The following is a 24,201-nucleotide window of genomic DNA, read 5'->3' as shown; positions in this document are numbered from 1 at the left end:
CCAGGAGATCTGGCTTCCATTCCCAGGTCTGCTACAGCCTCCCTGTGTGATCTCATGCAAGTCACTTCATCTCTCTGGGCTTCAGTTTAATCATCTACAAACCTTTTCTTTGTCTAGTTAGACTATGAGCTCTTCAGGGCAGGGGCTGTCTCTCAGTGATTGTCTTGAGGCCTGGCATGACGGGGGCCCTGAGTCAGGACTCCCCGTTTCTGTACCTACTCCTGCCATTATGACTGTAGCCAGCTTGCTTCCTCTCTATGCCTCATTTTGCCTGTACCAAGGGTTAATTTATGAACAAGCTTTGAGCTTCCGCAGCAGAGCCCTGGGCAGTCACACGAATGTTATCTGATCATGCTGAGAGCTGCAATTTCACCCCTTAAGCTCCTGTTTACATCTCTCCCACTGCACTCTCTGGTTATGAACCAGCAAAGGAGATGAGCAGCTCCTTCATACCTGGCCAGGAGCCAGGGTAATGCCCTGAAATAACCCTCTGTGTAGTGGAAAAAAGAAGCTGAACTGGAAATACAAGATGAGGTGTAAAGGACCCTTGGGGAAATGCGATCTCCCCCCCCCCACCCCTTGCATTGCTGTGGCAGTGGGGTCTAGTGGTTAGAGAAGGGGAGGCTAGGGGTGATGGTCAGGACTCTTGGGTTCTACCCCCAGCTCTGGGAAGGGAGTGGGGCCTAGTGGGCTAGAGCAGTGGGGGAGCTGGGACTCAGGACTCTTGGTTTCTATTCCTAACTGTGGGAGAGGAGTAGGGTTTAGTAGGTTGAGTAGAAGGTTTGGGAACCCCTGCTCTAAGTGACCCACCAACTGCAGTTTGTGTGTGTGTCCGTGTCCAAATTCATGCCACCCTCTCCCCAATCAGGTCAGCATTCTTCTCCTCCACAGACAGGGGACCAACCACCTGCAGCAGCACCCTCTGACCAGCACCGCAACCCTAATCCCAGCCCAATGCAGAAGGGAGGTTGCAGAGAAAGGGGGCTGGAGAGCAAGTCTGCTCTGCACTCACCCTGCAGCAGCAGCTCCTGTCCCATGGTGCTGGGACCAGTTCCCCAACCTGGCGAGTGGGGTTGCAGCACCACTCAGCTTTGGCCCAGAATGGCCAGAGCAGGGAGTTGGGCCCAGCCCTGCAGGACAGTAGTTGCTGCTGTGGGGTGAGTGCAAGGCAGGCTCTCTTTCTAACCCCCTTACTCTGCTAGGACCTCCCATCCACACCGGGCCCATGACTCCTCTACAACCTTCTCACAACCCACTGATTGGGACACTGGGTTAGTGCAGGGTAGATTCGGTACCAGGACTTCTATTCCCAGCTGAGGGAGGAGTGTGGTCTAGGGGCAAGAACAGCTCAGGACTGGGAGTCAGCACTCCTGGGTTTTATTCTCAGCTCTGGGATAGGAGTGTGGTCTAGTGGCTAGAGAAGGGCAGGGTGGGGGTAGGGGGCTAACTGCCAGAACACCTGCATCCTCTGTTTCTTTGGCCCTGATTTTCTGTGTGGTCTTGAGGCAAGTCCCTCTTAGTTATCTGGCCCCCATCGTGATTGGATCTGCACCTCCCTGTGCCTCCATTTCCCTGTGGCATGGAGATGATATTTCCTTTTCTCACAGGAGGCAGAGGAAGGGAGACTGTGATACAGTTATTGAATATCTGCACAGCCCTTGGGGCCTGCTGTATTCCTATTCCTCCTCTTGTCAGTTTTTCCAATGGCTCAGCCCTTACTCCTATAAACTGCCACCAGGATCTACAGCTCTGCATTGCTGGCTCCATATCCACCAGGATACCAGCTCTTCGCATAGAAAGCCCCCTACCATGCCCAAGAAAGATGTATCTGTTTATTGCTGGGGATCAGAATGATTTAAGAGGTAGCCAGGGGCTTATTTCAAATATTTATATAGGGCTGCTTTGGCTGGCAGTATTTAAAGAAACAAACCAGGTCCTAAAGTAAAACATTTATAGTGGCTACTATCCCAAGGCGCTAGGAGGGTCTGCAGAGATGTTGCACCAGGCTAAGATTGTGTCTGTTTTCACAAGCTAGGGTGTTGATGGCCCAGTAGGGACACTCTCCTCTCAGTCTGCTGGCCCCAATGGTGGATGAACTGATTTTCCCCTTATGATATGTCCCCTGATACAGAAGCATGTATGGGTCATAGCATCCCTTCCACATAGGAGGGGAGGGAATGAGTCTTCTCCCCACCACTCCCAATGGTATTTCCCCTTGTATATACAAAAGGGTATATGGCTTATACTTTCCCTTCCACGGGGAGGGTGATGGTTCTTTCTCCCACTCCTAATGGGGTTTCTCCCCTGGTATAGATATATTTATAAAGCAGAGAAGGGGGTATTTAGTATAAACCATTCCCAACCCTTGCTGAGGTGTGGAGAAGAAATTGTACAACTAACCCCACCCCCAGCACAACAGTATGTTCCCCTGTTAGGAGGGCAGGACCTTTGTGGTCCATATCATTGGTAGCCAACTTTTTTTGCCAGCTGTGGCACAATATGAACTTATACCAAAATGTCACTTTATTACTAACATGTCTAAAACAGTGGATTTCAACTTGTCATCTATGGATCCCTTGGGGTCTGCAGAGTATGTCTAAGATTTCCAAAGGGGTCTGCACCTGTGTTTGAAATTTTTTAGAGGTCCGCAAATAAAAAAAAGGTTGAAAACCACTGGTCTAAAAAAGATGACACTTAATTACAGTATTTCCTATAATGTAATTAATGCAGAATAAAACTAACCATGATCTGGATGTCATAACAGTCTAAAGGGGTTTCTGAATGTCCCTTCTTGTCCACAATGTCATCAATCCCTGGGTTCAGCTTTGTTAATGCTAGTACATCTCAGTGAGTTGGGAATTGGTGACCTAGGCATGATATTTGCTTTTAATAAACTTCCTCTCTGAAAATGACTGTCCACAAATATACATTGATCCAAGCCTGCCCACATATCGAAGGGCCAGGTCATCTGTCTGAGGAACATCTCTTTCAGGGAAAAATTTCCAGCATGGTGTCACGTCTTGGTTCACTGGAGATGAGAAGAAATTAAAAGAATTCTGTACAAGTCCAGAATTAATATATTAGTTCAAGAATTTCTGTAAATTTGAGGGTAATTATCAACATCTGTGTACAAAACAGTGAAAGTAGTAAAAAGGGCCATGGTGTACTTATCAACCTTAAAATCTTCTCAAATGACTCTAACAGTGAAGACACTGCATTGTGGAGTTTCTCATAATTTATACCCGTCATTCTCAATTCTTAACAGATGCAAATGAAGTAGTCCAAATTATTCAGACAAACTGTTTTGAAAGAGTCATTTTTTTATATAAAAGATGCGACAAAACTGAACAGTGTAACAAAAAGGCAAACCCTTCCCCTGAACACGTGTTGAGATTAAACACAATATCGATAAGGAAAGCCAGATCACTTATCTAGTCCTTGCCTTTAAAAAGCTTGCAACTGTCAACAAGTTCATTCCTCTTTTCCAAAAACGTTAGCACTGGTTCTCTTTGTTTCCCAAACCTTTTGAGATCCTTTTCCTTTGACAGCCAATGAACATTCCAGTGGAGCACTAACTCCCCCCGCAAAGCCGATCCAGTGGGCTATTTTGTGTTCATTTCTGCATAGGTTCACGTAAAATGCCACTGAAAATCAAACTTTTTCCATACGGCTGCAGTGTTGCATACAACTACTCTAGGTCTAGACTCTTTCCCTTCTATAAACAAGAACGGGTCTTCCCAAGCCAGGTTACATTCTCTCCTTGCAATGGCATTGTCCTAGTTTGGTTTGGACTTGCTGGTCTTACTAAACAACACAGTAAGTAACCAGCTGTACAGGCTCTAAAGGCTCGTCTGAAGCAGCTCACAGAACCACTAGAAACCATGACATGGTTGAGCCCGGGCTCGATGCGGCACCGCGGCCCAAGGTGTCCTCGCTGTGGCTGTGTACAACCGCTGGCGGTGCCCTGCCCCCCGCAAGCCTTTGTTTGATGCCTCATTGTTTTAATTCTGCGACGCGTTGACGCCTGCCAGAACCCGCAGTGTCTGCAAATGGCAGCTCTGCGCCACAGCCCGTGTCACTCGGCTCCCCGGTAAGAAACATGGCGGCGCCGCCGCCTCCCGCTCCAATCGTAATGGCACATCCGCCAAGCTAGGGGCAAAGAGCTGAAGCTGCAGCAGCTTCAGGCAAACAGGAAGTGTACAGGGGTGACCCGGAGGTGGTAGCCTTGTAAACAGGAAGTGACGTGGAGCAACCCGGAATTCGGGGATTGGGAAACAGGAAGTAACATAACAAACCAGGAGTAGCGTGTAGAGAAACAGGAAATGGCGTATAAATTATCCGGAAGTAGTGGGGAATGAACTCGCGCTAGCGTCTAATGACCTGGAAGCACAGTACCGCCAACCCCGGAAGTTTCGTGTTGCTCCGGTGCCATTTTGCGTCTCCATGGGCTCTTCGAAGAAGCACCGGGAGCGGGGGGAGACCGGGAGCCCCGGGGGCTCCGAGGAGCAGCAGCAGCAGCAACAACAGCTGCAGCCGCCGCCGCCCGCCGCCCCCACTTCCTCCTCCCGGCACCGGGAGCACAAGAAGCACAAGCACCGGAGCGGCGGGTCCGGCGAGCGGCGAGGGAAGCGCAGCCGGAGCCGCGGGGAGAGGAGCAGCCGGAGGAGTGGGGGAGAGGAGGCGGCCGCAGCGGCGGCCCGGGGCAGTCATGGCCGGGCCGGGGACAGGGGCGCTCAGGAGGCCGAGGGGACCAGGCGGATCAAGCGGGAGAAGCGCGACGATGGATACGAGGCAGGTCAGAGCCCGGGGGGTTTCGGGGAAGGGGCCTAAAGGGCAGAGGTGGTGGGGGGAGGGGATTGGGGAGCCACTGGTGGCTAAGAGTGGAAGGGCTGAGGAGGTCGGAGGGAAAGGAATGGGGGGTGCCCTGTGGGTGCAGGAGGGGAATAGATCACAGTGGGGTGTGGTTATGCGATTTGGAGAGAGGCGCTATGGGGTCAGGGAGGGATTGATGTGGCTAATAAACTCTGTCCATTCCCATAGCTCATTAGCCTTGGTGAGTGGTGCTCTGGGGTGGCAGGGGTCTTTAGAGGTTTAGAGCTGGCTATGGGGGGTTGGGTTGGCTATGAGGGTTTATGGGGGGACTGGCTGCTAGAGTAGAAGTTATGGGAGCCATGTGTAGTGAATGGGCTAGGTGAGGGATCAGAGACCGTGTGGGTCCTTCTATGTTCTGGTACTGGGTCATTAACTTTGGAGGTCAGAGGGCATTAATTTGTTAGGGGCTAGAAATGAGGAGTTATAATCTCTGATGGGTGAGGAGGATGTGACATGTCTCATGGGTTGGAGGAAGAGGAAGCTGCAGGTGCTCTCCTGGAGGAGGTGGGGGCATGAGGTTTAGGGAAGGTATGACTTGCTGACTTATTGGGGGCTGGGGGGGAGTTTGATGGAGAAGGGGAGTGAGAGATCAGAGTAAAGCAAGGAAGTAAGCTCATGGCCCATCCTGGGGAGTGAGCATGCATGTGCTTATCATTGCTCATAAAGAGGTTATGAAAGGTTTTTTGGAGCAGATGAGGTCAGGACAGACCTGTTGTGAAGGGGCTTTCTTTGTTGATCATGAGACATCTATGTATAAAGTACCCTGAAAAGGTGTCTTAATATATAACTTTATACAATAACTGGTGTGGCCTGTGATTTGTGTAGAGCCACTTTCTGGCTGCATCTGTCTAGTACATCCTGTTTTATGGTGCCATATTCTGTCATGATATGGTCTAGCCATTGACCTCACTGACACTCCACAGTAGTGCGAGCTGGAATCTGTTCTGTCTCGTCAACAGAATAACTAGCTTGGCTCCATCTGCAGGATCTTTATTCCAGCTGATGGGCAAGGCCAAAGGAACCAAGCTAAATTTTCAGGTCCCTGTAAGGGGTGTGTGTATTCACAGCACTGTTCGTTATAAAAAGCATATCTTAGCTGGGTGGTGGTCTCTGGCATATGCTAAGCAGGAAATCAAACCAGTTGATCAGAGTGGACCCTTCTGGCCTAAAAAACTATGAAAACAAGGACTCTGTTACTTTTGTCTTGTTTACAAACATCTCCCTGACTTCTCTCTAAACAGCTGCCAGCTCAAAGGCCAGCTCAGGGGATGCTTCTCTCAGCATTGAAGAGACCAAGTAAGTGAGATGCAATACCTAATGTAATTATGTGCCCTCCTTCCCCACCACTTCCCATTGTGTCCGAGCACCGAATGCATTTATTCCACCCTCTGAGGTTGGACGACACTTTTATCTCCGGTTTACAGGTGGGGAAACTGTGACACAGAAAGGGTAAGTGGCTTTAATAGTGTGTGTGGGAACTGTGGGGTCTGTAATTTATTTCTCTAATTAGTTGGCACTGAGAACCCCCTGGCTCTTTTGGGGATCTGGAAAGAAATTAATGGGGAGTTGGTCTGAGATGCACAAAGATGACTCTGAATCAAAAATCTTTGCAGTCCATCAGACACTGTTTAAGGCAGTGGTCCTCAACCTTTTCGTGGAGCGGTCGACAGATGACTAGCCGCCGAGGAGCGCAGTCGACAGACAAGCAGCCGCTGAGAAGCGGCAAGGCCAAGAAGCGTTGCCGCCGAAATGCCGCTGACAAGCAGTGTCATTAAAAGGCATGGCCGCCGAAAATCGCTTCTTGACGCTGCTTCTCGGCGGCATTTTGGCGGCTGCTTGTCTGGCAGCCAGTAGGCGGGCGCACATAGATGCCCTGATAGGCGCCATGGCGCCCGCGGCCACCACGTTGGGGACCCCTGGCTTAGGGCATGAATAAGGCTCCGCAATCCTGTCTGTTGTGCTGTTTGCAGGACTGTTTACCTTGTTGTTTCTGTAATCTTTTTTATGAGGGAAGGCAGCATGGTCTAGTGGGCAGAGCACTGGACTAGGAACTTGAGAGATCTTGGGTTGCCTTGGCAGGAGCTGCCAGCAGAGCTGTTAGGGTCACTGGATGCACAAGCTTTCCCGCTGTCAAGGTGCAGTCCCCAGGGAAGGCATAGGGGATTTGTATGCCTAATTTCTACTATTGAGAACTTGGCTGAGGCCTTGGATTTTATCACTTGTGTTCCAGTAGTGCCCAGGAACCACAGTCAGGAACCAGGACCGCATTGTGCTAGGCACTGTGCAAACATAAACAAAGCTTTGGTACTTATCTGCCTCCCCCAATTCCCGTAGTTTCCTAATCATTGATGTATCTATACTCACAACTCCCCTATGAGGTGGTTAAGTACCGTTATCCCCATGGAGGGGCAGGATAGCTCAGTGGTTTGAGCATTGGCCTGCTAAACCCAGAGTTGTGAGTTCAATACTTGAGGGGGCCATTTAGGGAACTGGGATAAAGATCTGTCTGGGGATTGGTCCTGCTTTGAACAGGGGGTTGGACTAGATGACCTCCTGAGGTCCCTTCCAACCCTGATATTCTATGATTTTACAGATTGAAAAACTGAGGCACAGAGCGACTGACTTGTCCAATGTCACACAGGACAGGGATGGAATTGAATCCAGGTGTCCTGAGTCCCACACTAATGCCTGAACCACTGGAGAATCTTTCCTCTGTGCTCTAAATGAGTCCTGCTCTTGTAGGCTGTGTATTTCTGATGGTTATGCCACTTAACCCCATGTTTCTTTCTATCTTCAGTAAACTCCGAGCTAAACTTGGGCTGAAGCCTTTGGAAGTCAATGCCATCAAAAAGGGTAAGTTTGGCTTTCACGTTAATTAAAACAAAAACCCAAACCTTGTGTTTGGTTCCAAACCACTTTGTACTTAAGGCTTTAACATCCCTTTGTGGGAATGGTACAAAAATGTGGGGTCTCTGGTATTTTGCCATCTTAGTGTTCCCCCTCTTTGTATTGCAGTGGGGGGTCTTTGCTGGAGGGTCCTTGTTCCCGTGCCCCACCCCTCATCTCTCATCAGTTCCCTGCCATCGCTGGGCCCGTGGGTTTTGGGGTCGCCCAAGTCTCTCCTGTTCCCTGCATGGGGCACATAAGTGTCTCCTGAGGACTGAAATGTTTTAGTGTAACAAGTTATAGGGTTCAATATAGGGGTATTTGGCTGAAATTCTCTGACATGTGCCTTATAGGAGGCCAGGCTAGATGACTAATGGTCCCTTCTGGCCTTAAACTTTCTGAACCCATTAAGTATTTTTCTCTTAGGTTCTTTGTATTGCAGTAGCACCCAAGAAGCCCCAGTCATGGACCAAGACCCCATTGTGCTGGGCGCTGTACAAATAACGCTGTTTTTGTGTGTACTTACCTGGCCCCTATTTCTGTAGCATTTGAGCCCATCAGCCTCTAATGTATTTATCCACACAGCTCCCTGGAGAGGTAGACAATGCTAATACCCTGTTGTACAGATGAAGAAAGGAAAGACAGAGGCCATGTCTGTGCTAGGAGCGCTATACACCATAAAAATATCAGTGTACTATGGTGATGAAGCATGTGACTTGAGTAGTTCTGGCATTGCTCTGGTCTAGTAACCCTATCTCCCCAAAACGAAACACCTCAAAGTGCAGATTTATCTGTATAGCTATACCTACACAAGAGGTGGTTGCTTGCACAGCTCTTGTCAGTCACAAGTCACACCTAATCTGACCCCCGGCTGACAGAAGTCTAGTGTAGACGTGGCCTAAGTGACTTGCCTGAGGTCATGCAAGGAGTCTGTGACACAGCAGGGACTAGAACCTAGGTCTGTCCTTCAAGATGAGGTCTGACTGGAACTCTCCCCAGCTTCCATCTGAATTCTCTTCTTCATCCAGGCAGCAAGATGCTCTGGGTTTGTTGTTCAAGAGCACTCAGTGTTGGCCTGGCAAACCCCTGTGGAAGCCCATAGGAGCAGTTCTGAAAATTCTGCCCTCTGCCAGCTGAGGGCCCTGGGGACTCCATCCCAGCATGCATTTCTGCACTAGGTGTGGTGGCAGGGCAAGCAGAACTGGAGGGTCTACGAGGTCTCAGTGGCTATAGCGCCCCTTCCTGGTAGAGAAGAGCAGGTCTTGGTGGTGATGTTTATCAAGGCTGCTGGACACAGACAGACCCCGTGGTTCTCCTGGCCTCTCTGACGCCCAAGCTGTGCTGTGTAGCGTCACCACACAGTGTCTGCATACGGACTGTCCTGGGCCAAGCATGCTGAAACATGCTGACTCCCTGCTGAGCAACCCTTTAGAGCCTGGTGGGTCTCCTTCCTCCCCTGGACCCGACGTCTGCCAGTTCCCACTGCTGCTCCCTCCACAGGGAGCAGGGCTCTGGCCCTGGCCAAGGGGAAGAGATATCAGGCCCATCCCATGATCAGATGTGGTAAGACTCCCCCCATGCCCTCTCCCAGCTGATCAAGGCACTCAGTTGATGCCTGTGCTATTCTGTTCTCCAGCCAAGCACTAACAGGAGGAATGCAAGTGGCGAGGGGGGCAGTAACATACCCGTATATACTCGTTCATTAGCCTTTTTGTTTATAAGCTGACCCCACCCCCAGATGGTTAGGTAAAAATAGCAAAAACTGTATGACCCTTTCATATGCCGATCCTCTATTTCAGGGGTTGGCCAACTTTGGGTCCTGGCCATCAGGGTAAGCCGCTGGCGGGTCGGGACGTTTTGTTTACTTGGAGCGTCTGCAGGCATGGAGCCCCTCAGCTCCCTCTGGCCGCGGTTGGTCGTTCCCAGCCAATGGGAATTGCGAACTGCGGCCACAGGGAGCTGAGGGGCTCCATCCCTGCAGACGTTCCAGGTAAACAAAATTGCAATGTATTAGATATTAAATTCAATGATTCCATAAAGTTTTTAAATTCATCAAATTTTGGTGTAGACCCGTTTATAAGCCGACCCCTGCTCTTTGATGCGTCACGTTTTTACCAGAAATATTCGGCTTATGAACGAGTATATATGGTACTTGTCTGGCTCCTTCTGCTGCAGCTCCTCTGTCTTATGTGTTTTCCTCTGCAGAAGTGGGCAGTAAGGAGGACCCTGTGGCAGCTGAGGTGATCAACCCCATTGTGCTGAAGCAGAGGGAGGAGATCCGGGAGAAGCTAGCAGCTGCTAAGGAGAAGCGGCTTCTCAACCAGAAATTAGGGTAACCCCCCACCCTGCTTGCTTTGTCCGTGCTTGGCCCCATTACTTTTGAGTGATGCAGTGTCTGCACCCACTGCCCCTTGCTCTGACCCCAAGCTTTATACAAATATAAGGATGTAACTGTTTGGTAACAGGAGTTGAACCTGGGATGTCTGGATCTAACAGCCTGGGCTAACGACCACTTTAGATGTGTCGTTGAGTAAGGCACACATTTTTACTAGTGAGGCTAATTAACCCTTGGAACAACTGACCAAGGGCTGTGGTGGGTTCTCTGTCACTGGCCGTGTTTAAATTAAGATTAGGTATTTTTCTAAGAGATCTGCTCTAGTTCAACTAGGAACTACTTCAGGGCAGTCCTGTGGCCTGTGTTATACTGTGGTCAGACCTGGCCCTTCTGGCCAGAAGCAGCCTGCAGAACTCATTGACACAGGATATTAAGGTTGAGAATTTAGCTGGGTTCCAAGAGGAATTGGAATGTTTCAGTGGAGAAGAAGAGTATTCAGTGTAGTTAATACAGTCAGTTCTGGAATGGGGTAACTGAGTCACTGAGTAGCTTTAGTGACTGACTTAAGGTCAGGCAAGAAGTCTGATAGAGTTGGGAAAGGAACTTGGGTCTCCCAAGTCCTGGGCAAGTACCCTGACAACTGAACCATCCTTCCGTTCTCTACCTCTTCCATCCCTCTCTAAAACATGGCTCTGCATTGACCAGAATTTGAACCCAGATCTCCCACGGGGCAGACACAAGAATTTGAGCTTCTGGTCATTTCAAGTATCCAAAGGGCTTCAGGGAGGAGGAGGTTGTGGTGGGGAGCTCTCCAAGGCAGAACACCCTTCTTTCCTGCTAGCTTCTGCCTCTGTTTCCTCCCGCCTTTCAGGAAAATCAAGTCTCTGGGAGAGGATGACCCCTGGCTGGATGACACAGCTGCCTGGATCGAGAGGAGCCGGAAGCTGCAGGTTGAGAAGGAGCTGGCTGAGAAGAGGGTTAGTATAGTCCTGGAGTCTCCGGAGCATCTGGGCTGCATGGGTGCCTCATTGGGAACACTAGCACCATGTCTGACATGTACCCAGCTGCCCTTGTCTTCAGTCCAGTAGTAAAGCATGTAACATCCTTATCCCAGCAGTTGGTGCCATCTGCCCTGCTCTCAGCTGTACCAGCTCTCTGGTTGCCTCTGCAATAAGAACCTGAAGCTGTAATTCGCCGCGTGTGGCAGAGTGTTGCATGGTGGCTGGTATTCTGGGCTGGCTGATGCGAGAGCAGACATTTGCTGGCCTGGGACTGCATGCAAGCGGGTATTGTGTTGGACTGGGCCTGTGCTGATGGCTTGCTGTATGCTTTGGAAATAATACTCCTCAGCTTAGCCAGCTCCTGTTAAGCTATGAGCTTGCTACAGAGGTCGGAAGGTGTAGACAGCAGCCAGACTTAGCCCTTGTGGTGTTTAGGTGTATTATGGTAGTGCCTACAGGCCCCAACCAGGAGGGGGCATCATGCCAGGCACTGTGCAGGTCCCCAACCAATATCAAGGAACCAGACAGAGAGAAAGTGATACGGGTACAAATGGATTAAATGGCAAGTTTGGGTCAGGAGTTCTGGTTTTCTCCCCCACACATGCCTCGGTTCTGACCACTAGACCATGCTCAGTGGGTAATAGAAACCAGGAGTCCTAATGTCCCGCCCCCCAGCTCTAACCGCTAGACTCTACACCCTCTTAGTGCTGGGGAAGGAATGTATATATCCTGGCTCCCAGCCCTCCCTCCAACTTTTGGCCACTAGACTAGCAGTCCCCAAACTTTTGAGGGTCATACCCTGCTGGGGCTGGGAGCAGGGTCACGGGTCGGGGGGGCAGACGGGTAAGGGAGCCGAGGCTGGGGCTGGGTATGGGGCCAGGAATAGGACTGAGCTGGGGGTGGGAGCGGAGCTGCAGCTGGGCTGTTGTGGGGACCGGCAGCTGGGCCTGTGGCCAGGTGTGGCTCCGCTCCCGGCCTTGCCCCCAGCCTCGGCCCTGGGAACTGAGCCGTGGCTGAGGCTGGGGGCTGTCGCGGGGTCGGGATCAGAGCTGCGCCGAGGCTGGGGACGGGAGCTGGGGATGCGGCTGGGGGTGGGACTGGAGCAGAGTGGGGAGGGGCTGAATGGCGTTCCCTCCTCGTCCTTGTGAGGGCTGGCCCACGTCCAGCCGTGCCCTCTCTTTGAGGACCTCTGCACTAGACTCTTTGTGGCTGCGATTAATTTTAAAAGCATCAGAATTGTTTCTATTTTGTTAAATTCAGGCCAAACTCCTTGAAGAGATGGACCAGGAATTCGGCATCAGCAGTCTTGTTGAAGAGGAGTTTGGGCAGAAGAAGAAGGTGAGACCAACCTGGAGGTGCTGGCAGAGTGCAAATGCTTCAGCAGTGCCTAGCGACCAACCACAAGCAGGGCCTCATTGTACGAGACCCTGTACAAACAGAGTCCCTGCCCCGAGGAGCTTATACGCTAAATGGTGGGGACAGACACAGCTGGGGGAAAGGGGTAGAATGAGAAGCAGAGTGAACAATGCCATGGCCACAAACAGATGATCACTGTTCCTGGGAGAGGAAGCAGGGTAGGGAGGGTATGAAGGGAAGCTGTGGAGCAAGTCTGAAGTGAAGAGACAGAAGGGAGCAGGGTGGAGCAAACCCCAGTCAGTGCAGGGCAGAGAAGTTCCTTCAAATCAGTACAAAATAGTGTTTTATGGTCCCAGCGTCAGCTGATTCTGCTCCTTCCAGTTTGTCTCTGGTTGGCTTCTCCCTGCAGTTTCTCTCCCTGTAGCATACATGGCTGATGGGTGGGGAGTGCTGCATGGATCCTGGTGCCCCCAGAGAGAAAAGGGGTCTCCTCTGCACACATCTGGGGCGTGCTGGGATGGAGGGCTGGCCATGTTTGCTTATTGAAGATGCAGTAGTATTGATGTCTCCATTCTTGCAATGGCTTTCCTGGAGACTGTCCAGGACTCCGTGTGCTATGGCCCTGATCCATGCCAGAATCGCTCCCTTACCTCAATGCAAACTCTGTTGATTTCACTAGTGTTGCAGTTACTCTCTAGAGTGAACTGGGCTGTGAGTGCTGCAGCGGTGGCTTCCCCATGCAGCCTGGCATTGCTCTAGGGTAGGAACTGCAAGTCCCCCAATTCCAGGCATCTGATCTGAAACCTGCTTCTCTAGCCTCTGTACAAAGCTGAAACCATACAGTGCTTGGCTGCTGGACCTTGTGTCCAGTTCTGGTGTGCACAGATCCAGAAGGACATTGATAAACCAGAGAGGGTGCAGAGAAGAGCCACAAGCTTTATTAAGGGATTGGAAACGTTGTCTTAGAGTGGGACACACCAGGAACTCAGTCTAGTTAACTTAACAAAAAAATTAACAAAGTAGGAGTTTGATCCCAGTCTATAAGGACCTACGTAGGGGACAGAAATTTGTCTGCTAGGTTGAAGAGCCCTCCATTGTCAAAGATTTGACACGAACCAATGGCTGGAAGCTGAAGCTAGACAAATTCAGACTGGAAATAAGCAATTTTTTCCCCCGTGAGGGGAGTTAACCGTTGGAAGAACTTCCCAAGGGCTGTGGTGGATTCTCCATCACTGGCAATTTTTAGATCAAGGTTGGATGTTTTTCTAGCAGATCTGCTCTGGTTCAGCCTGGAATTAACTCAGGGCTGTCATGGTCTGTGTTTTTACGGGAGGTCAGGCGAGAGGATCACATTGGTCTCTTCTGGCTCTATAATCTACAACTCTACTGTCCACTGGGGGAAGGGTGGCTGTGCCTGAGTTCTGGCTTGGGGGACCATTTGCGCCTTCTCCTCTCAAGCTGACTTCCTGCAGCCTGATGCTCTCCTGTTGGATCTTCCTCTATCTCCAGGATCACTACAGCTCCCGGGATCTGCAGGGCCTGACAGTGGAACACACCATCGATTCCTTCGAGGAAGGAAAGACTGTTATTCTGACCCTCAAAGACAAAGGTAACCAAAGGGACTTCCCTTGCACCCCTCAGCATTGAAGTGTGGTAATGATCATGCTGTCTGTATTGGGACGACATGGCTACCACTAGGGCCTTCCCCACTCCCTGCTCCCCTGCTATAAGATCTGAGTTTATTTTCTGGCCTGCCTGTACAAATCCCTGAAAAAAGAACTGTTAGTGGAATTGCTCTCGGGTTCTACACATAGATTATGTACTGGTAGAATTGGGTGGGTGGGTGTGATATCAACCAATACAGTTATACCGGGCGCTGCATAGACCCTGCCCTCAAGTAGTCCCCGCCTCAGAGCTCACAGTGTAAACAGACAAAGGGTGGGAGGGGAAAGTGAGGCACGGAGAGGGAAAGGACCTTGGCCAAGGTCACCTGGCAGGGATTAGAACCCAAATATCCAACTCACAATCCAGTGCCCTGCCCGCTAGGCCGCACTGCCTCTATTCACTGAATGGAGATAATGGTGGATATTCTGGAGTCTGGGCAGCAAGAGGCAGGTTTTGTACAGGTTTCAGAAGGCAGGACTCCATCAAACTCGGTGTTATATCCACTGTGCAAGAAGCCCTTTGGCTGGGGAATACATTTATCAGCATATTACTCCTACCTCCAGTACAGCAGGTGCTGAGCCACTAATGGGTCGCTGCAGTTTCCCATAATCATACTAGAAATGGGAGGGAGCGAGGCACAGTGGCTAGAGCAGGATGACCGGAAAGTTACTGACAGGCAGCTCTCTGTTTGTACAGTTCCTAGCACAAGGGGTCCTGGTCAGTGACTAGAGTTCCTGGGCACTACCCTGGGTGCTGCCACTGACTGAACTCTGGCAAGTCGCTTAGATGTGTTGGGCCTCAGTTTCCCTCTTTGGAGCCTCTCTGGGGCGCGGTGCAGGATTAAATGCCAGATGTAATGTACCTTGGAGGGCTAGAGGAGAGGGAAGTGGTGATGTTGTTACAGACTCTTGTTCCTGCAAGAGTCAAGTTGAAGCCCTTGAACGCAGCGGCGATAGATTGATGAGCCATGGTCGTTAGCTATAGCGCTGAGAGCGCTGCGGCTGGGGCCTAGCCAGGGCTGTACAGTAACCCTGTGGTGATGGTGTCTTGTCTCCCAGGCGTCCTGCAGGAGGAGGATGATGTCCTGGTGAACGTCAATATAGTGGACAAGGAGAAAGCTAAGAAGAACGTGGAGCTGCGGAAGAAGAAGCCGGAGTACAGGCCCTACGAGGAGGAGGAGAGCGTGGATGACATGGCCATTGTAAGGGCAGCACGGGGTATAAGGGCAGGCTACACTAGTTCTCAGTCCTCCTCCTGTAGTTTAAAATGGGCTCAGGTTCCTCGGTGTGTGTGTCTGTCTGTGCCCATGTGCCTGGAGTCATTGGGCTAAAGATAGCCTTGAAATGTGGTCATAGGTGACCTAGATCCCCAAAGCCACCTTTAATCTAGCTACTAGCAAACCGCCCCCGTGATTGGTGACTGTGACTTAACACTGTTCTCTAACCTCCTTCAATCCAGGCCCATGGGCATCAGGGTTCTTGGGTTACAACAGTACGGTGGCTTTAAAGGGCCATGCCATTAACGTGCAGAGCATTTCTTGGCCTGCCTGGGAAGAGTCCTTCATGTAGTCCGAGTGCTGACCTACTCAGTGGGTGCATTCCTGGCTGGCAGTGGAGGCCAGGACTATGGACTAGCTTTGTCCATAGGGATTGCAGTTCAAACCCTGATCCTGAGAGGTGTGGAGCATCTGCATGGGGTGGGGAAGGGCATTGTAGTTGGGCAAAGAGACTAGTCACAGCACCAACAGTCGGGCGTGGGGGCTCCCACTGCAGGCTCTGTGACCTGCCTCATGGCTGAGATCAGGGGGTGGGGGCCCCCAGTGGTGGCAGGCAATGCTCCAAACATTGAATAATCTAAATAATGCTCTCTTAATGGCTTCAAATCCAGACTGGAGGCCTTACTGGGAGAGGCTTTTGACAAACACCAGATATTGGGCTCAATCCAGGGGGAACTGGATGAAACTGTGATAGACAGACAGGAAGTCAGAGTAGATTCTCCCTTCCAGCCTTAAACTCTATGGATGTATGAAAAGCAGAGAGGTGTCTTGGTTTCTTTAAGCGGGGGTGGGTTGCTTGTGGGATTGGAGGCGGTATAGCTAACCAGACCAAGGAAGGCAGAGGACCTGAATTGGGGGCATGGGAGGGAGTTAGAGGAAACGGACAACCAGCAGAGGACAGGGCATATCAAGTGGAAGCCAGAATGAGCAGTGGTGGGGAAGACATGGGCAGCTCATGAGCCGCAAACCCTGGCATTCTGATTCCCCTCTTGTGTCCCCGCTGGAATGCCTTATGCTGCCTGACCCTGGAGGGTTGGCTGCTGTGGGGGTCTCTGTGCTGGACGCTCACGTGCTGTCTCTCCCCCAGTACAAGCACAAGAACGTCCTGTCCAAGTATGATGAGGAGATCGAAGGGGAGAAGAAGAAATCCTTCAAGCTGGACTCGGGCGGCATGGCAGATGGCTCGTGGGAGCGGGAGCTGCAGCAGGTCCGCGATAGTCTGCGCAGCCAGGCCCAGAGCCTAGACATGCCCGTTCTGCACCTGGCCTCGGAGTACTTCACCCCAGAGGAGATGGTAAGAAATCCTCATACACTAGCACCTGCTCCTCGTTTATTCCAGGATCCAGCTCCCTATTGCAGTAGTGGGATGCGGGGCGAGCCAGGTTCTAACTTGGTCCACAGAATCCTCTCTCTAGTTGCCAGGCTGAGGGGCTTTGCTCAGACGTTCAGGGTCCAGCTGATGGCCAGATTTGGGATCGGGAAGGAATTAGACCAGGGGTCGGCAACCTTTCAGAAGTGGTGTGCCGAGTCTTCATTTATTCACGCTAATTTAAGGTTTTGCGTGCCAGTTATACATTTTAAAGTTTTTAGAAGGTCTCTTTCTATGAGTCTATAATATGTAATTAAACTATTGTTGTATGTAAAGTAAATAAGGTTTTTAAAATGTTTAAGAAGCTTCATTTAAAATTAAATTAAAATGCAGAGCCCCCCCCGGACCTGTGGCCAGGACCCAGGCATTGTGAGTGCCACTGAAAATCAGCTCACGTGCTGCCTTCGGCACGCGTGCCATAGGTTGCCTACCCCTGAATTAGACCAAGGTCAGATTGGCAGGGACATTAGGGGTTTTCACCTCCCTCTGCAGCATGGGGCAGGGGTTGTCATCTGGGCATGTCTTACCTCATCTATTCCCTGCTGCTGCAGGGGCCTTGGGCAGTGGGAGCCCCTTGGTCTCTCCTACTCTCTGCGTGGGGTTCACAACGGATTAGTCTCCTGAGGGATGAAATGTTATAGTCTAAAGTCTCGTGGTTTAATTTGAGGAACTGGGTGAAATTCTCTGGTGCTGTACGAAGCCCAGACTAGATAATCTTTAAGCTCTGTGAAGCTGTCTCTAATGCTATTATGTCTGTTACAATAGCACCTGGGGGGGGATTGTGTCCTTGGTGTTGCAAAGCACCTGACTGAGATCAGGACCCCACTGTGCACCAGGCAATGCACAGAGCCCCCAAACTGAGGTCAAGACCCTCTCCCGTGCACAGAGAGGCAGTCCCTGCCCCAGAGAGCTCAGTCTGGTTAGATAAAAGATGGGGCTGAGGCATAGAGGAGATGGAACTGGTTAGTGGCAGAGCTGGGAATAGAACCCAGGAGTCCTGGCTCCCAGTCCCAAGATGATGCTGTCTCCCATACCCGGAGAACATTTGCAATGGGGGGTTGGATACTGACCTCGTCTCACAAGACCAGACTCCCTGTGGCCTGGCGGGGACTGAGGTGGAGCGCTGGGCTCTAGCCACCCCCTGGCCTGGTGGGTTAAAGGCAGTTCCTTGTCCAAGTTGCTCATGTGTGTGTTAGGGGGTGGCGCTGCAGGGCATGTGTCTGCACTTGTGGTTCTAGGTACAGATGCTGGAGGAGGGGCAGGGGGACCCTGCTGTGTGGATGAGGGATAGGGGCTGTGCCCCACTGACCTGTCTGGTCTCTCCCTGTAGAACATCACCTTCAAGAAGACCAAACGGCGGGTGAAGAAGCTGCGGAAGAAGGAGAAGCCAGTGAAAGCTGCTGATCTGCTGCCCCTGGGCAATGAGACAAAGCAGAGCGACTTTGGCTCCCGGTAATCGGGGGGGGGGGGGGGAGGCCATGGGAGTCTAGTCCTGTGGGTGGAGAGACCAAGAGGGTTGTGGGGGATTGGTCATGTGCTAACCAATTTCTCTCTCCCCACAGGTTACGGGGCCGAGGGAGGAGGGCTCACAGGAAGAAGGAGGAGGAGGAAGAGGAGGAAGGGGACATGGAACAAAATGTGAACCAGCCTGCAGACCTGCCATCCCAGTCAGATGACACCCGGGTAGAGAACATGGAAATCAGCAGCGATGGTGAGGGGCTGGGAGCCAGGACTCCAGGGTTCTTTCCCCTACTCTAGGAGGAGAGTGGGATCTAGTGAGTTACAGGAGTGTTTCTCAACAACCAGTCTGTGGTCCAGTGCAAGTCCCTGAGATCCCCCTGACAGTTTAGGAAGGCAGCAAAGCCGGTCCCTGGTATAAAAAAAGTTGAGAAGCACTGGGTTAGTGTGTCGGGGCAGCGGCGACTCCAAGCACTGGCGTGCCTGGGCAGCATGCCGCGGGGGGGTGCCCTGCCGGTCCCTGCGAGGGCAGCAGTCAGGCAGCCTATGGTGGCGCGCCTGCGGCAGGTCCGCCGGTCCCACGGATTCGGCAGCAATTTGGTGGCGGGTACGCCAAATCCGCGTGACCAGGGACCTCCTGCAGGCAAGCCACCGAAGGCAGCCTGACTGCCGAGCTCGGGGTGGCAAAAAAGCTAGAGCCGCCCCTGGGAGCCTGGCTTCTTACCCAGAAGCCTCCAGTGTCTGACCTAATGCTCCCCCCAGGACCCCACCCTGCTGAAGCAAGGGCCCCTTGGGATACTTGTTGCTGTTGCTGATTCTCTCCCCCCCATGTTTCTTTCCCTGCAGAAGAGGCTGAGAAGGTGCCCAAATCCCCAGTTGCCCTGGAGGAGGACGAGGCAGAGCAGGAGCTGCAGAAGCAGCTGGAGAAGGGCCGTAAACTCCGGCAGATGCAGCAACTGAAGGAGAGTGGGGAGAAGGTGAGGAGGCCTGGTCTATGGGGGGAATCAGGTTGTGGGGCTTTGATATTGGTCTGGGAGGCCGTCTGAGTGCTAGCTTCATAATCATATGGAATAGAATGGAATCAGAGAGAGTGCCCAGGAATCCTGGCTCCTAGTGTGGGCTCCCCACTAGAGACCACTCCCCTCCCAGAGCTGGGATGGGAACCCAGGAATCATTAACCCCTAGACCCCACTTTCCTCCCAGAGCCAGGGAGAGGATCCTGGCGTCACCCTGTTCTATGGATGGATGCATTTGGCTTCCACTGCTCCTTGACTGAACTCCCCCACCCCAGAACGCAGCATGTCGTGCCCAGTCGCACCCTTCCCCTGAACACAGGTCCAGCTGCTCTGCTTGGGCTGCCCTGATTCTGGGGGCTCCTAGTGATCCTTGGTTCAGCGCGTGAGCCCCCAGCCTTGTTAGCACCCAGCTGCTGTCTAACCCAGCCCTCTTGTTCCCAAAGCAGGTCATTGAGATCGTCAAGAAACTGGAGACGCGCCGTAGCCGGGAGGACGACGAGGAGCTAGAGAGGAAAGGAGCGATAGTCTTCAATGCCACCTCGGAGTTCTGCCGCACACTGGGCGAGATCCCCACTTATGGGCTGGCCGGCAACCGTGAGGACCAGGAGGAGCTCATGGTGTGGCTTCCTTGGGGATTCCTCCCCTCTTCCCCTCAGCGTGGACTGGGCTGGAAGAAACCTGCCCCAGATGGAGGGGCATCAGCAGAACTAGTGGGAGCAGAGGGCTGTGGGTCAGAATTATGGGACACTGGCAGAGTGGGGCGGGGGAGAAGAGCCCAGGACTGCAGTAGCAGCGGGCTTTGGGTTGAGACTGATCGGCAGCAGCACAGCTGGGTGGGTTTGGGGAGAGTCCAGGGCTGGGATAGTAGTGGGCTGGGGTTGATTCAGATATGTTGCCATGGTGCCTTACGGGAGTTGTGGTCCAGGTGCCTCATGCTCCCATTTTCCTTTATGGGCTGGGCTTCCTGGACAGACTAAAGTTTCCATCCTACACCATGGTCTTTCCTGTGGTGCAGAACAGCACTACATCATGGGAGTCTTTGGCCATGGAGCATCCTGGGAGATGTAGTCTGGCCTGTAAAGGAAAATGGGCATGTGAAGCAACCAAACTACCACTCCCTGGAGGCACTGCAGCAGCAGAAGTGCTTCTGTGTTGGGTTCTAGCTGGGATGTTGGGGTACATGTTCTGCGTGATCCCAGCCCCACTAAGCCACCCAGCTGGGGTGCCCCCATGCTGATGCCCTGGGTGGCCTCTCTTCTGCTTTCAGGACTTTGAACGGGATGATGAGAGGTCAGGAAATGGAGGCTCAGACTCCGATGGCGAAGAGAACATCGGCTGGAGCACGGTCAACCTAGATGAGGAGAAACAGCAGCAGGATGTGAGTACAACTGGGGAAGGGGTATGTGGGTGGGGATAGGAGTCACTGCATTCATAGCCCCCCCACACCCCAGTATAACACAATGAACCCTGGGGGGCTGCAAATCAGGATTGAGGGGCACTGGCAGAGCTGTGGGAGGGGAGCCCAAGGCTGGCATAGCAGGGGATGCTAAACAGTGGGTCCAAAGCCCTGAACCTGTCTCCTCCCTTTGCAGTTCTCAGCATCCTCCACCACCATCCTGGATGAGGAGCCCATAGTGAACCGCGGCCTAGCTGCCGCCCTCTTGCTTTGCCAGAACAAAGGTAAGTGGGGAACTCAGGATGAGCCCCCTGTCCCAGAATCCTCTTGGGTTCCCATGCCTGCCTGCTGTGCTACATACAGATAACTGCTCCCAGTCCTGGCTCCCTGTTCATGACAGGGCCCAACTCCTCATTGCCTCTCTGAAAACCCTCCCTGGTACTTAGTGACTAGAGTGAACTCTGTTTAATTTATCAGAGGGGTCGCCGTGTTAGTCTGGATCTGTAAAAGCGGCAGAGAGTCCTGTGGCACCTTATAGACTGACAGACTTATTGGAGCATGAGCTTTCGTGGGTGAATACCCACTTTGTCGAATGCATGTCTTTGTTTAATTTGTAGTAAGGCAGGATCTACGGAGATTGCAGCCCTAGTTATGCTGGGCACTGAACAGTCAGTGAGGCAGTCCCAGCAAAGGGTGGGAGGGGGACAGAGCCCCTGAGAGGGGAACTGATGTGCCCAAGGTGTGTCAGAGCTACGAACAGAGCCTGGGAGTCCCGAGTCCCAGTCTACTGCCCTACCCACTAGGCCATGCTGCCCCTGAAAGCCCCTTTCTCCCTGTGTGATCCAGCAGCTCTGAGATCTCTGGGGCTGGTGTTTGTAGGGGGGAGCTTCCCAGAGCACTCACTGCCCTGGGCAGGGCCTGATCCATGCCTCTTCTACTCACTGCAGGCCTGCTGGAGACGACAGTGCAGAAGGTGGCCAGGGTGAAGGCCCCCAACAAGTCGCTGCCCTCAGCTGTGTACTGCATCGAGGATAAGATGTAAGTGGCCTTGTGGGGCAGGCAAAGCCCCGGGGTAGATCATTAGTAGCTGGAATCGGATGTGCCACCTCTGGGTCCTGGCACCTGGCCTCTTGCATGAGCTAAAGCCCCACTGTGCTAGCCATGTCTGTAGCACCTGCCACCACGAGAGCGGAATGGAGTGGGTGCCACGAGGTCTGTTGCCAGAATAGGTGCTGTCAGTGCCCTGCCCCATGGCTGGTTCCCCCAACCCCAGAAGAATGCCCATGGTCTCACAGTGGAGACTGGCAGCAAGGGGGCAGTTGTTGTGCTGGTGGTTTGGGTGATGTGGACACTGGTCATGCACCCCCAGTAACACCCATCCCCGCCTTATCGTAGACCTGGGCCCAGGTCTCATGCCATTGAAAGGCCCCTGAGTGCCAGGGGATCATTAGTGGCCAGAGGGCTAAGAGCCCTGGTTTGGCATCTCATTCAAGACAGTACCCCCTAGCACCACACTGGGATCAGCAGTGACTGTGCAGGCAGAACACCCCCCCTCCCCCCGAACTAACCTTCTGGGTTGGGCTCTTGCAGGGCCATTGATGACAAGTACAGCCGGCGGGAGGAGTACCGGGGCTTCACCCAGGACTTCAAGGAGAAGGATGGCTACAAGCCTGATGTCAAGATTGAATACGTGGATGAGACGGGTCGCAAGCTGACTCCAAAGGAGGTAGTGGAAAGGGACATGTGGGGTGCCCAGAGCCAGGGGAGGGGAGGGGAAGCATTGATGCAGCCATGTCTCTCTCCTCCTGTTTCTCAGGGGGTGGGAGGGTTAGTTGGGAGCTGTGATGGTGAAAGGGGAAGTTCTGTGTCGGGGATCCGCTGCTGTCTCTGCTGCTACAGACAGATGGGGAAGGGCATTGGGGGTTTCTCAGCCCTGGTGGCAGGCTTCTGGGTGGGGCTGTGTGACAGTCAGTGCTGACCCCCACTTTGTGTGCTCTGTCCCCAGGCCTTCCGGCAGCTCTCTCACCGCTTCCATGGGAAGGGCTCCGGGAAGATGAAGACAGAGAGGAGGATGAAGAAGCTGGACGAGGAGGCGGTGAGTGGGTGACACGGTTGGAGCTCCCCATGGGCAGAGCCTGCAGGCTGCTGCAAGAGGGGCGGCAGTGGGGGCAGGTCCAGCTTCATCCTGTTGGCCAAGCAGTCAGGCATGGATGGGAAACCTGAGGAGAGCCTTGGAGGACACAGGAGCAGCATAGGGTGGGGTGCTCTCCCATTGTGGTTATTGCTGGCTACTGTGCCTCAGTGTGGCACTAGGGAGTGATGTGCTGCAGCTTCGGCATCAGAAAAGTGATTATTTAGTCATCAGTAGTTCTGCTCTGGCCTTAGAGTCAGGCAGTTAAGCCTGGGGTTCTGGCCAAATCCCTCTTCAGGTTAACTGTTTCCTCTAAACAGCAGGGGGAATTAAACTGGAATAGGGGAGTTCTTCCTTTGCTGTGTGATGGGCTGGGAACAGCCCCTACACCCCCCTGGTGGCTGTCCCCCAGCACTGGGTGCGGATCCCTGGGTGCAGGTGGGATAGGATGGACTGTTAGCTTGGGCTCACAGTTAAGCTGGTGAAAGTCTGCAGGGGCCTGTACTGACTCAGGCTTTCCCCCCCTCAGCTGCTGAAGAAGATGAGTTCCAGCGACACACCCTTGGGCACGGTGGCGCTGCTGCAGGAGAAGCAGAAGGCCCAGAAAACACCTTACATTGTGCTGAGTGGCAGCGGCAAGAGCATGAACGCGTAAGTACCCTGTCCTCCCACCTATCATGGGTTTGGTCTGTCTGACCTCCCGGTGCTAGGAAGCCAGGGCCTGGGGCCTAAAATCCCCAGGCAGGTGGTCGGGAGGGGAGCATAGGACATGGTTCTAATATAGGAGTGCACGGGCTCTTTTGTAGCCAGGACCTCTGTTAGGGATGACTCCTGCCCTGAGTGCTCCTGGGAAACATCCCCTGCGTCCTGGTCCTTCACTCATGTCTCCTCTCTCCTTGCTTCAACAGAAACACCATCACCAAGTGAGCTGCCAGCACTGATCCTGGAAGCAGATGCCCGCCTGTCAGTTCCCATCTGGTCTGACCATGTGCATCCTGGGTTCTGAGGGTGGAGAGTCTCTACTCTCTTGGGGGAAAAGAGTCCAGTCCTGCCCCACCCTCACCATGTACCTACAAGTTGTGAAGTCAAGGGGGGAGGACCTCCCATGTTAGTGCTCCCTCTAGTGGCTTCCATCTCTCAGCATCTGCTGGGGTGGTGTCACTCTGCCCTATGCCACAGAGGGGACTCCTGCCTGTGCCCAAGTAAGATGCTGGGATGCAGTTTGTTAAACTCTCCCTTCAATTCTTGCTGTCTTGGATGCAAAACAGGCTGACTTGCCCTTGCCCCCACAGGCAGGGGCAGGGCTGTGTATATAGTTGAGAAGCTGTGACTCTTGGCACCAAAACCTTGTTTTTGTATTGATGTCAAACCAAATCACTCATTAAAAGCACCAATTCCTGTCTGGGAGCTGGGCCCTGTTCTTGCGTGTCTGGAGATGCT

General features: G+C 52.7%; 1 protein-coding gene across 2 annotated transcripts; it reads left to right on the top strand.

Moving 5' to 3' along the window:
- Positions 1-4,355: 4,355 nt before the first annotated feature.
- On the top strand, positions 4,356-24,168 carry SART1 (spliceosome associated factor 1, recruiter of U4/U6.U5 tri-snRNP). 2 transcript variants are annotated; one of them, XM_045023241.1, is made up of 20 exons: positions 4,356-4,795; positions 6,114-6,168; positions 7,670-7,725; positions 9,964-10,090; positions 10,965-11,070; positions 12,355-12,432; positions 13,960-14,059; positions 15,174-15,316; positions 16,479-16,685; positions 18,091-18,212; positions 18,323-18,471; positions 19,065-19,195; positions 19,681-19,851; positions 20,502-20,612; positions 20,827-20,914; positions 21,578-21,668; positions 22,221-22,356; positions 22,636-22,725; positions 23,291-23,412; positions 23,670-24,168. In XM_045023241.1, the coding sequence occupies exons 1-20, from the start codon at positions 4,444-4,446 to the stop codon at positions 23,686-23,688; spliced, it is 2,454 nt and encodes an 817-aa protein (XP_044879176.1). In that variant the 5' UTR covers positions 4,356-4,443; the 3' UTR covers positions 23,689-24,168. The 2 variants fall into 2 exon arrangements, with proteins under 2 accessions (XP_044879176.1, XP_044879175.1); XM_045023240.1 differs by having other exon boundaries at positions 4,358-4,795; positions 19,678-19,851.
- Positions 24,169-24,201: the final 33 nt, after the last annotated feature.

The sequence above is a fragment of the Mauremys mutica genome, chromosome 7 (assembly GCF_020497125.1).
Source record: "Mauremys mutica isolate MM-2020 ecotype Southern chromosome 7, ASM2049712v1, whole genome shotgun sequence".
NCBI classification, from domain to species: Eukaryota; Metazoa; Chordata; order Testudines; family Geoemydidae; genus Mauremys; species Mauremys mutica.
This window is presented reverse-complemented; position numbering and strand designations above follow the sequence as displayed.